At 43.0% G+C, this 13,267-nt stretch overlaps 1 protein-coding gene across 1 annotated transcript in view; it reads left to right on the top strand.

Moving 5' to 3' along the window:
• LOC306706344 (ephrin type-A receptor 3-like) overlaps positions 1 to 13,267 on the top strand; it is a gene marked incomplete at both ends in the record, with an annotated part of 79,407 nt that overhangs the window by 43,831 nt on the left and 22,309 nt on the right. The window contains 4 exons of the mRNA XM_079173378.1: positions 301 to 636; positions 1,579 to 1,691; positions 3,343 to 3,505; positions 5,449 to 5,557. Coding sequence (XP_079029504.1) covers positions 301 to 636; positions 1,579 to 1,691; positions 3,343 to 3,505; positions 5,449 to 5,557 — 721 coding nt within the window. The remainder of the gene's footprint in view (positions 1 to 300; positions 637 to 1,578; positions 1,692 to 3,342; positions 3,506 to 5,448; positions 5,558 to 13,267) is intronic.

The following is a 13,267-nucleotide window of genomic DNA, read 5'->3' as shown; positions in this document are numbered from 1 at the left end:
ACAGTTAATTCATTTTTAATTGAATCAATGTGAATTTTGTTCTTAATAGAAACTGCAATACGTTTAGTAATATACATGCGATGCACGTTTAGAGAATTTACGTTTGGGAAAAAAAGTGTTGCTGTTTCATGAGCTGGCACTGATGAGGGGTGGTAAATGCAAAGACTGAGGTTGGACCTAGCAGCTCACCCAGTGCATGCTGGGATGGCACAAACACTATATATGTTTCTGCTGAATCTAAACTGTATACAATTTAATAAATAATATAATAAATAAATCTGTGTCTTCATCCTCCCTCAGGTCCTCCATCTGCTCCAGAGAACCCCATCTCCACGGTGAACGAAACCTGCATCACCTTGGAGTGGTCGCCGCCCAGAGACACGGGAGGCCGAGGGGACATCACCTACAGCCTCCACTGCAGGAAGTGCTCCGGTGACGGCAGGAAGTGCACACCGTGTGGTAGCAGCATCCATTTTGTTCCGAGACAGTTCGGCCTCTCGTCGGCCACCGTGCTGGTCACCGACCTGCAGCCGGACTCAAACTACAGCTTCACTGTTGAGAGCCAGAATGGAGTGTCGGACTTAAGTCCGACACCAAGAGGAACTGTAGTCATCAATGTCACTACATCACAGACAGGTGAGAACATGCACGCATAATGGATGCAATGTAAATGTAAAACAACTAAATCCCCAAATTAAACTATGACTGTCAAAACACCAGTATTTGGTGACACAGGCGGCTCTATCACGGAATGATGTTTCTGTGTGCCAGTGGGTGTTCTGAATTAAATTGCAGTAAAAACTTGACAAGAAAGATTCTGCATGACTCCACTGATATCCACTTTTAAAGTAAAATCCTATATATAATCCTCTGGGAAGAATGTATTCATCAGCCTGAACTACGAATACGACGGATCAGAGAGTATTTTTCTTCAAAATTGTCTCCTGATTGCGTGCTCACAAATAGTACCAGGCTTTTACAAGGCAACTGTAAAGTCACTGCTGTGCGGCATCACTCTGATGCCACAAAATGACACCTCTGCACCTCTGCCTTCACATATAAGATCATGCATGCACCTTTCACAGTGTGGGACTATGGAAAATTGGTGCAAGAGAAGTGTGTATGACAGGGAGGGGATGACTAATCAACCTCGTGCTATGGGTGTGTGTGTGTAATAACGGTAGGGAGGGGGGGGGGGGTTGGGGGAGGGGGTCAACCCACACAAGCATGTGCCCTAATGTGTAAATTCTATGTTGGGAGTCGCAGGGTGTGTGGTTAGTAACACCAGCAGTTCACACACCATACGCACGCATGTCACACATACAGACGTCGTAGGATGCTGTAATCACACATGTATAAAACAGCTTGTAAGCTCTCTCTCATTAGCAAAATTACATCACAAGCACTTCAGACATGGGTCTTCTCGTTATAGCACAGTGGGTATCCATCTGAAATCTCTCTCCTCTCCCACACCGCCCGCTCTCTTCCCACACTTTTTTTTTTTTTCCCCTCATCTTGCTGAACTTTACTCTCTCTTTGGTGCTCATGCTTTCCCCTCTTGGTTTTTGTTTTCTACAGTGAGCGTTGTGTTGAAGGAGAGGCGGAGCAAGGACAGCGTGACTTTGGCCTGGCAGGGTCCAGAGAGACCCAACGGAGCGATAGTGGAGTATGAGGTCATCTACTATGAGAAGGTGAAAGAGATGCACACACACGCTCTTTCTTTTTTTTTTTAAAGGGGCACTCTACTAATTTCACGCATGAGGATCAGTTTACTTGTTTTGTCAGATTTGTAACAGAAAGCTTGTGTTAAAAAAAAGGGGTTTAACAATTTCAAAGCTACGGTGTAATTTCGGGAAGTATTCGCTTTTCTTACAGAGAGTTAGATGAGAAGATTGATGCCACTCTCATGTCTGTGTGGTAAATATGAAGCTTTTGCTAGCAGCTGGCTAGCTTAGCTTAGCACAAAGACTGGAAACAAGGGGGAAACTAGCCTTTTTGTGTTAAAAGGTGAACAAAATATCCACCTATAAGCATCTCTTAAGCTCACAAATCACCACATTATAAATCAAGTTTGTAGTGTAAAAACAACATCCCGCCGTTTTTACGAGGGGCTTTTTTCCAGATTATCTTGGAGTCAGAACCAACGAGCCGAGACTCCAGGAAGTTACTGGTCCTTAAACAAGAAATTGTCCGCAACATTACCCCCTGTAAAACGGAAAATAGTTTTTTTTACAATTGTTGCTACATGGATTAACAACGGACATAAAACATGTTAATGTGGGAGCTTCAGACAGCAGAAAGACATTTCCCCCTTTTCCAGCCTTTGTGTTGAGATAAGCTAAACGGCTGCTAGCTGTAGCTTCGTATTTAGCATGCAAATATGAGAGTTGTCTCAGTCTTCTCATCTGATTCTCAGCAAGGAAGCGCATAAGCACATTTACAAAAATGCCAAACTATTCCTTTAAATGCAATGTTAATTTTCTGGAGGAACCTTTTAACGGGTTTAACACAACATGTTTCTCTCCCCTCTTGTTCGCTTCGTCTATACGTCGTCTAGGCTTGTAGGTTATGGGTTTAGCCTTAGGGCCTGTCTGTAATGACTTGTTCATCACAAACATCTCTCTCTATCCCTCACGTCTCCCCTACTGCTCACACCAAGCCAATTAACCACACATCTGTCGAACAAACCTCGTAAAACAAGGCCAAGGTGATGAAATTAAGGCTCTGTGTGTGTGTGTGTGTGTCTGTGTGTGTGTCTGTGTGTGTGTGTTTTTTGGCAGGCATTAGCAGTAAAATAGTGTTAATCCTTGTTGTAGAATGTCTTCCATTAGGTAGAGTATCAGCTTCTCTGCAGGGAATCAGCTTACTGACAGACACAGTTATTCTTTATTTATCCTCCTACATACACATTTTTAAGTGCACGTGCGCGCACACGCACACACACACGCACACACTCACCAAGGTAGTCACACACCTAGGACTACAGGATCGCCGAGGAACGAAGCGAAGCGAGACTTGAGTAACCACATATTGCCCCCAAGTGTAAATGGGATAAGATTTGGGACTTGACAGATGCTCGTGTATAACTCCGACCAAATGGTTCGATGATGAACAAATGAAAACTTAGTGAGGTGTACAGTACGTAGCCCCTGGAGACATTTAAATTAAACTATTGAGGTTTCTATTATTTTCAGACTTTCCCTCTCGATACCACAGTCCATTGCTCTTTATATAACCCTTAAGAGTATATCTATAATTTCAGCTCTTACATTATTTTCTGTCACTTAATAATATTCAATTTAGTATTAAATTCCCTCCTTTTGCTCTTTTCTTCCACTACAGAATCAGCGGGAGCAGAACTACACAGTCTTGAAGACTCGCTCCAACATGATGACGGTGGAAGGGCTGAAGCCAGGGACTACCTACGTGTTCAGGGTCAGGGCTCGAACCGACGGGGGCTATGGGAGCTATGGTGGAGAGATTGAATTGGAAACCAGCCACGAAGGTAAAGGGATGACTAATACATATTTGCTCACAATATATAACACATTTTCAGTTTCTCCTTTATATTATGTAATTAGATTGTTTTTAGTTCTTTTTCTCTTTTCCTCTTTTAAAAATGTGCCTGTGGTTTTCAGCTGAAAATTGGAGTAGCACGCAGTGCACTGAAAATACATGCCAGACTTTGAAAACAATCCACATCACGTAATTAGAGGTAAACGGTGAACATGAGGAAGTACAAAGATTAACTGCAGAGCACAGCGTCCTGGCATATTATATAATATAACACTACTGTAAGAGTCTGATTCAGCTCAGCTGCAGTTTAAATCAACCCACCTGATGGTTATAAAATAGCTCTCTTTTCATCCGAATGGCTTATTCAGTTCTGTTGTCAGACAGAGAAACCGCAGTCGGTTGTCATCTACGTGTCTGAACCACTGGCTTGAAAGCCTCCGAGAATACCTATCAGGCAAAAAGGAGACAACCCAATTTCACAATGAAGGAAAAAGAATATTTGACAAGAATGCGAGGATTAGATTCATACCAACGACCGGAGGAAAATAGAAGAAGTTCGAATCATCACAAATGAACATGACTGGATATCTGATTCCTATTTTTTGGACTGCTTTTACTCCCCCCACCTGCAACTATAATGTCACACCAGTGAGCAGCAGTGATCTGTGTAGAGCACTATTTGTTTTCCCTTTTTTTTTTCTTCTTAAAAGGACACTGACTACTTACATTTAGAAATGTTTCCCACACTTAGGCTGTGCTTAGCTTTGGGAAACAAGAGGAAGAGACAAAAGAGAAATATATGGCGGGTTCGATCCAGGCCTGTGGGGCTCCTCACAAACAGCCCTGGGTGTACTATGATGTATCTCGGTCGTGATGCTTTTTAATCCCTCTGTCACTCTGTCCTTTTCACCTTTGTTTGCTGTCATCCACTTTCATTATCGCTTCATTATGTGCTTTAGAGGCCTCTTCAAAGTGAGCATTGATTCCCAGACAGGCAGGCAGAGGGGGGATAAATCAGTTAATGTATAGCACTGTGCTATAGGCTGCGCTGTCTGTGTAGCACACAACGGCCACACATTAGCCTTTTAATCATTAAATGATCAATAAAAGTAATTCAAAGTCCTGCAACAAATATCAGGAATGTGGTGGTAAAAAAGTAACTCACGGAGCTCAGGACACAGGTTGGGTATCACTGAAGCTGTTTCTGAACCTACAGAAAGTTCATAGTCAAGTTCAGGGCTGTGAAATACAGCCATCATATCAAGGTTATCTAATCAGATCAATTATATGGATTGTTAAAGAAGGCTGTATATGTCTGCAACAGTACATGTAATAGGAGAACAATGCTTATCTGTGGCTGCCTAGGGGCATTCATTTGCCTCTCCAACACACACACACACACACACACACACACACACACTCTCATATACACCTACCCACATACAGCCACACGTCTCTGCTCATGCTTAGCTAAGCCAGATAAATGGGGCATTTGTTTTGAGTAATGGCTCGATTGGTGTGGCGTAAAAATCAATGCATCTTTGCAGAAAGTTCTCTGCGGTAGCCTTGTTATGTGCAATGTTAACATATCCATTTGGACAGCGCGGCCGAATGGGAATGGCTTTCCCGTCTCATACCCTCATAGCAGAGAGAGGAGAGCGCTTTTCATCAAGGACCATACTTACTATTCCATCCGCCTCCCTCGCTCTCTTTTTCAACCGCCGTCTTTTATCTCCCTTTCTAATGCCATCATATTTCATTCTCTCTCCCTCTTTCCCCGGCCGCGCTCACCTTGCTGTCCTTTTTACTCCCAGCCTACCTTCATCTTTTCTACCCTCACTTTCCTCCGGCAGAAAACATCCTCAGCTTCTATCCATCCTCCATTATGCTTTTGTTTATTAATCCGCTGTGCTCCCTTTGTCTCCCATATAGATGTCTTTGCTATCGGGGACCCTAACCAGTCCACCATTCTGGCTGTGTCCATCGCCGGAGGAATCGTTCTCCTCATCTTCCTGGTGACTTGCTTCGTTGTCAGCGGAAGGTAGGGTGAAACAAAAAGAAACAAGACACACTAAGGTCCTCCACACAAGCATGAACTGTACGAGGGCACAGGGAAGCCTCGAAGTGCTGGGAAATGAAAAAAATAAATAAGTGTTTTTAAGTATGTATGTTAATATTCTCTATTTTCATTATCATCAACAATTACCATGAAAAGACTAAAAACAACAAATTGCTCCATCTTATTAATAATATACTATGTCTTATTTCTCTGTTACATAGACCTTTATTGTTGTGAAAAAACTCCTGAGAAACACATATAAGAGACACTTCTTTGTGCCAGCTGACACATTCTTTAGTTGTATATAAAATGGGCAGTGTAGTTTATTTGAGTCAGTCTCATGCAGACTGTCCTGCTGCCGTAAATGCTCACCGGAGCATCAAATCCGCAACAAATTCACTGGTTAGCAATGCCCAGTTGTTTTAGTGCTGATCGACTATAGAATTGTTGGTTTTGTACTTGTTGGCTTATTCCTTTATTTGGTGTCATATCGTTTCTGCAAAACCATCATGGGTCGCTTTCAGGTTACGCCATTGACAGCTGTAATCTTATCGTTGGCACATTATTAAGTCACCAACAAAGAAGTCTGAAGTTGGAGCTGACCAAACTTTGAGTGCAACGTCTAAGGTAGTGCTGCCATGATGTTCGCTCTCTCCATAGGAAAACAATAGCTCAAGCTTTCACGTGCACACAAGGGTTAAGCAGAATCTCACACTTGGTCTCACTTCATATCGCTCTGCCTCTCTCTGAGGGATTACATGTGTGTGTGTGTGCCAAAGCAGAGCCTCCAACTTTGTCATTTATAATGCTGCCAACACCTGAACTGAGGGCTGCGTTATTGCGCATGTGAAGAGCATGGACTCTCCTCGATCACTCTCTTTTGAAGGTTAGGCCGCTGTTAACGCTCCGTCTCGAAGGCGGCCAAAGAGCGGAAGGAGATGAGAGGGAGAAAGGAAAGTAATGGAACGCCGATTGGCGGGAGGCGAGAAAGATGAAAGGATTTGAGTTAAGAGAGGGCTCTTTGGACGAAGAAGAAAAGGGACAACGTCAGCAGAGGAGAGGGGAAAAAGGGATGACAGCATCTGTGATTTACCGTGGCTGTAACTAAATGTTTATCCTCTATGAGCTCCGCCCAGATTAGCTTCATGTTAAGAAATACGCGCACACACACGCAAACATGCACACATTAACGTACACACACTAAAAACATTAGTATTGATTCAGGTGATTGCTTATCAGGCTGAGTGCTCTATTCACTATTGACTAGGAGGGATGTAATCAGTGGAGACATGTCCCGCGTGGCACGCACACGCACACACACACACACACACAGCAAACGAACACATCAACATTTTCTTTTTAATCAGAGGGGAATTATGAGGTTATGCGTGTGAGAATCAAAACAACCTGTTAAACATAGTGCGCTATCAACACACGCTACGACACAAACGCACTCGCAGTCGACTAATCAGGTTTCACAGGCCGGGGAGGTGTTAACGAGGTTTTTACAGAGGGGTCGATGCACTGCCATGAATTTCAGGCGTCTCTCTCTTCCTCTTCCCCCCTCACTCCGTCTTTATCTATCTTTCTTCTATTTGGAGGTGAGGACACTTGGGAGGGAGTAGTGTTGATTACTGCTTTCTATTAAACCGACTTCTGTGCATCTGTCAAAATGTGTGTGCACGTGTGTATTAGGTGGAGTGCGTTTGTGGCTGGGGAATGAGGCGAGGATCAAAGATACATCACTAGAGAGACAAGAGCAGGAGAGCGAGAAGGGGGCGGGGGGGGGATGGACAGAAGCAAGTTGAAGGAGAGACACAAGTAGAAGAAGAAATGAGAGAGGAATAGATAGGCAGTGGGAATGTCAGACTGTACCAAAAAGGGGGGGGGGATGCATCTGAAGTAGTTTGCGCCACTGGAGAGCTACATTTTCGGATGGTGTGAAAGAGCAAAGAGCGAGAGAGGAAGAGGAGGAGGTGTGTGAGAGATGGAGAGAAAAAGGAGATTGATGGAGGGAGGAGGAGGAGAGCCAGCGGCTCAACGGGAAGGAGAGAGCTGCAAGGAGATGAAAAGGTAGATTACAAGAGTATATGAGAGAGGAAGAGGAGGAAGAGTGTGAAAGATGATGGGTGGGCGATTGCACTGTAAGATGCAACGGGAGTGTCATACTTCAGGTTTTGGAGGAACTAGTTGCAATCTCAAAAGAAGGATTGGGTTTCTCTCTTGTCTTGTTGCTCATACCGCCGTCTTTTCATCTACTAAACCTTCCGTCTCATCTGCCAGTCAGTCCGTTTCACTCCGTTCAGCACGCTCTCTCTGCGTTTCTTCTCATTTCGCTTCATCTTTGGCTCTCCGGCTTTCACTTACTGCTCCGTTCTTGAAAATGTACATTTGGATGAAACCCCCTCTGTACCGGTCTCAGCAAACACATCGGATTCTCGATACATGAGAATCTGATGTGTTTGCCGAGACCGGTTGAATGTGGACGATGATTAAATCGGAATTGAAATGGACACAGAGTCGGCCAGGGTTGAAATGATTCCCCACCAGACCTTTGTAAGGCCATTTTTCCCACCCTAAATGTCAGCTGTTTAAATCATTTCCCCAATAATCATCAGACCGGATAAGTGCTGGAGAGCTTTTGGTTCTTGTTTTGCACCTAGTTCAACTATTTTATCCACAATCCTGACCACATTTTGAACACCCGGATGGAGGTTTTCATCACTGAACTATACAATGAATGCCCGTACAGTCGCTCTGTATTTCCCCCCCCACACACACACACACACACACTCCCTGCAGCCTTCCCGGGCAGGGTGCTGCACAGCTATGCCTCATAAACGAGCTGATTTGCAGGCCATTCTGTTCTGTCCTGTTCTCGTTTAATAAAGTGCTGTTATGCTATTGTTACCGCAGGAGGGAAAACATGAAAAAATGTCGAAAGCTCCTCAGACGCAGCACGGCGCTGACAAATCACACCGGTTATTGCTGTGTGCGCGCCATTATTGCTCTGCGAGTGCATGCGGCCCGAGTGTGTGTTTGTGTGTGACGTCGGTGCGTTCGTCCTCCTGAGGGTGCTTTGGCAGGCTGGCAGGTGCGAGCGATTGGGAAGCTAGCGAGCGACTGGCATCGCCACGGACTCAGCAGATGGCCTTTCACTCAAAAAGCTTTCTCCCCTTCAGTCCTCACTTTCTCTCACTCCTTGTTAAACATGTTACAACTTCTGCCTCCAGCGTGTGTGTGTGTGTGTGTGCGTGTGTGTGCGTGTGTGTGTGCGCGCCTCTGTTTTGTCTGCAGTCTAATGATTCTCCAGCCTTGCAACCGTCTCCTTTTTCTGACTAGCTGCAGGCTTCGGTTGTTCGCCGGATTTCTCGAGTGTTTTTCTGTGTTCATGTTTTTAATGTGCAGCTTTGGTGAGAAGTCAGTGTGAAGTTGTTCCATCTATGTGGTCGCGGTTATTTTTTTGTTTTTTTTAATAAGCAGTCTTATCTGCTATGTGTCTCAAAGTCTGCCTTTGCCGAGTGCATCTGTTGTCAGAGCTGGAGATACTCAGCAGGGAGTCAAGGGCTGCAATCTGTCTGACAATCTCCAAATAATAAGAAGGGATTAATTGGATTTAGATGAACAGTTATTTACTAAAGCCAGATTTATTTTTTTCAACAGAGGTAAACTCAAACAGAAATGTATTGATCGCCACCTTGCAGGGTAGTTCAGTTTTCAGGAGGACGATCCTACACCCTAGATTTCTGAAGGAGAAAAACGTCCTTTTCTGAGGAGAGTTTTGAACAGTACAGAGTGGAAGGCCGAGAGAGAAAGCAACACAGGGAAGTGAGATGTCACGATAACGTGGCTGATTCTAGCAGAAAGACTTATCAGTCTTCTCTAATAGAGAGCGTTAACAGCTCTACCTCTTAAACACGAAAGCATGTTCTGATGATGTGCGCGTTTGTGCGCGTAAGATCTTTTACCTCCGCAGCATCTGTTAGCAGCCCAGGGTTATTCTTAAAAACTTAATGACACAAAAGAGGAGAGGAAGAGTGAAAAACAAGAGGAAGCATACGCTAATGAAAACATGCTGTTGAGAGACAAGAGGTAGCGAGAGAAAGAGACTTGTGAGGAACTGAAGAGCACTAATTGAGTGTAAAACAGGACGGTGTGTGAGTGTGTGTGTGTGTGTGTGTGTGTGTGTGTGTGTGTGTGTGTGTGTGTGTGTGTGTGTGTGTGTGTGTGTGTGTGTGTGTGTGTGTGTGTGTGTGTGTGTGTCGGCTTGTTTGGATTTCAAAGGAGAAGTGAGAACTGGAGATTAAAAACCCCAAAGACTACAAGTGAGGAATTTTTAGCCTGGATGTGGGAAAGAATTAAAAAAAGATAAATTACTCGGTTTAGAACTATGAAATAGAACAAAAACAGGAAATAGACTAGAAGGTGCAGTCAGTACAGTGCAGATTTATCTTCAACAACAACTGCTGTAATGTTTGATTGAATGATTACAAACCACAGTTATTTAACCCAACGTCTTGACGGCAAACGTGGCAGACACGTTTTTTTACTCGCACGCGCTCATTTTAATCTTTGCAGCTGTCTCAGCTGCGTCTCAGCGCGTTACTGCAACCTAAAGTGATTATTATCGCTTCAAGTCAATACACGACAATACACGCGTGAACAACAGATTGATGCCCGATAAAAATAGTAATAACAAATAAAAAAATATATTTATTTACATTTTGCAACCTAATTCATTTGGAAACAAGAGTCCAAACTGAAGCGTGAAATGAAAAATACATTTTCCCAGTTTTAATCGTGTGTCCCTGTGTTAATTGTTTATTTATCGCTTGTTATATATATATCTATATATATAGATATATATAGATATATAGATAGATAGATAGATAGATAGATAGATAGATAGATAGATAGATAGATAGTGTTGTGGAATATTTCTATGTAGATGCGGGATAAGAGTTGATTAAATAAACAGAGTCTGATGAATGCTCAAAGTAGTAAGAGTCAATTTATTGCTTGCAAGCAGGAGAGCGGACACACAGACACATATCTCAGTGAACTGTGCAAACCAGTCTCAAAAAAGTACAAGGCACATCATGTTTTATGCATACAAGAAGTCACGCCTTTAGTTACCTCATAGTAAAGGGAGTATAGGTTTTTGGACACGGGTTGATTTGTTTCTGCTCATTATCTGGAGTCTTACAGGTGCGATCAACTGGGAGTCAGTTCATACAGAGGTTGGAAACAATGGTTCCCTGTTTCTTCTTCTCGTGTGTGCATGTGAACAACCTTGGAAGACAGGACATTGGTTTCATGAACTGATTAATACCTCTGTAGGAGTGCAGTGTTCTTTTCTGTATCTCTGTACCTTCCCATCAGTAGAACACCATCTTTCAAAACATCCCAATATACTAGAATATATTTTACCATTATGATACTTAATACATATTTTACCATTACAATAGATAGAGAGAGTATTTCAAATGTCTGATGATTCACTCTGCACTCAGGGGCGTCGCTAGCCGGACCGGTCATATGAAACCACACTTCACCGTTTGTGGATGGTAGTAGCCGCTATATGAAGGGATAAAAAGAGATGTATGCTGGATGTCAGAAGGCAAAAACTTTGTTTTCATTTCCAAAACAATGTGGCTAAAATATACTTCATTCAAGTTAAACTTAAGCCCGCCTACTTTTTAGCGGCCCAATCAAATGCAAAGGATTAGCCTTAAACCCCTCTTGTTACTGTACACTGCTAAAATATTTGGTTTCACCGTAGAGAAGCTAAAGATGCTCTATGTCACTGGGACTTCAAGAGTAGTGCGGAGTTAGCAGTCAATAATAATTAAAAAAAAGTGTAAAACATGTGTAAAATATGTGAATCACTGCAACCACGACAGGTCTCGGAGCATACAGTCATAAATGAGGACAACAAATATTAGGCTGACGGGTGCAGTAGTAATCAAGATTAGCCGTGGACAGAAAGAGATGCACTCACTTCAGCACACACACAAGACTGGATGCATCATCTCCTGATGGAGATAATGAAAAAGTAATAGACGCATGTTATCCAACTGGTGTATCTGGTAGAGGTAGAAATCAGCCAAAGCATTCTCTTCCCTGTGGGTGGTGTTTGCTTGATAATAGGACGAATAATGATTTGGCAGCCAGGGCCAGTACGGGGAGGATGTGTGTGTAATGTCATTAGACAGATTTGTATGTGTTGCTTGGATGCTGGCGCGTTCACTTAATGCAGCTAAGCTGTAGGGTGTAGCTGAATACAGCTTTGTCTGCAGAACGCCTAGAAAGTAGCTTACAAACATTGCAATAATAGCAGCTAGTTGCCGCAGGTGCAAAAACTGTTTCACACAGGCGTTATGCAAATGAGCAGATGTTGCAGTGGGATTGTTCAAATGTCCTATAAGCATCAGACAAATTCCAAACTGTTTTCGGTTGGAGTTTTAAAAGTTGATAGTACATTTAAATACATTTGTTTTCATTTACACACACTCACACACACACATATTACGACCGTGACCTAATCAATTAGTGTCCGTGTAGTAAGATCATTAGGGGAATTAGTTTCACACTAATCTGTTCGCAAATATAGAGGTACACCTCACCTAATGATACAGATTGCGTGCTTCGTCTCTCACTCTTTTCTTTTCTCTTTTCTTTGACCTTTTCACCAGGTTGTTTAAAATTTGGCTACATCACACCAATTACCAAAGACCCGCCGCAGACCTCACTGCTTCTCCCCCACCTTTCCTTTCTTTCCTTTCCTTGTATTACCACTCTCTTTAATGAGCAGGAGCGAAATGAAATGTTTCCAAACAGGTTGTTAATGAAACACGGACAGATTTATTACTCATAACTCTCCAGCTAATCATTTCCCCCTTCCTAATAATTAGCCAGAGCTGAGTAAATCTTTTCACAGTGTGGTCAGAGAGTGCTGAGTCGGTGCCAGACACGTCCAAGATGGAGAGAGCGAGAGAGAGAGAGAGAGAGAGAGAGAGAGAGAGGGCCACTTGTGTTCCTGAACGTTACATCACCCAGACTTTTTTGTCAGTTTGTTTTCTTTTTGGATGTTCATGATAATTAATTATCCACGATCATATTTTATGAACCTCATAGTTTATTAGCGCTGAACGTGTTTTGTTTGCCTGGTTGGTGAGCGAGGGCTTAATTTGTTTGCGAAACAATGAGAGTGATATTAATCCATTGATTTCATTCCCAGTCATTCTTTTTTATGTAATAGCTTGATATTAAATGGAATCACCATTATAATGAGTAATGATGAGAGCAGATACCCAGGGTGTGTGTGTGTGTGTGTGTGTGTCTGTGCGCGGAGTGAAGAAAGGAGGATAAATGTGTCATTTCATTGTCATGCCAGAGGGGTGACTAATGATTTACTGATTTCATTTTTCGAGTCATTCTGATTAGCGGTGGGAAAATGATGTGCAAAGACAGGAAATGAAAGAGAGGAGAGGAGAGAAGAGGAGAGGAAGGAAGAATAGTATGTTTCTGTATGAATGATCCCCTCTGACTCTTCCCTGTGTCGGAGTGTATCAATTTCTTCTCCCGGCCTCTAATCCTATAAGAGGTGTCTAGTCATATTAAAAAAAAAACTAAGCGATGCCACGCAGCTAAGAACTCGACACTTTATTAGCTCTGTTCACGTCTCAGGTC

Source organism: Pholis gunnellus, assembly GCF_910591455.1.
Source record: "Pholis gunnellus genome assembly, chromosome: 14".
NCBI lineage: Eukaryota > Metazoa > Chordata > Actinopteri > Perciformes > Pholidae > Pholis > Pholis gunnellus.
The sequence above is the reverse complement of the archived record's forward strand: the minus strand, read 5'-3'. Positions and strand labels throughout refer to the sequence as shown.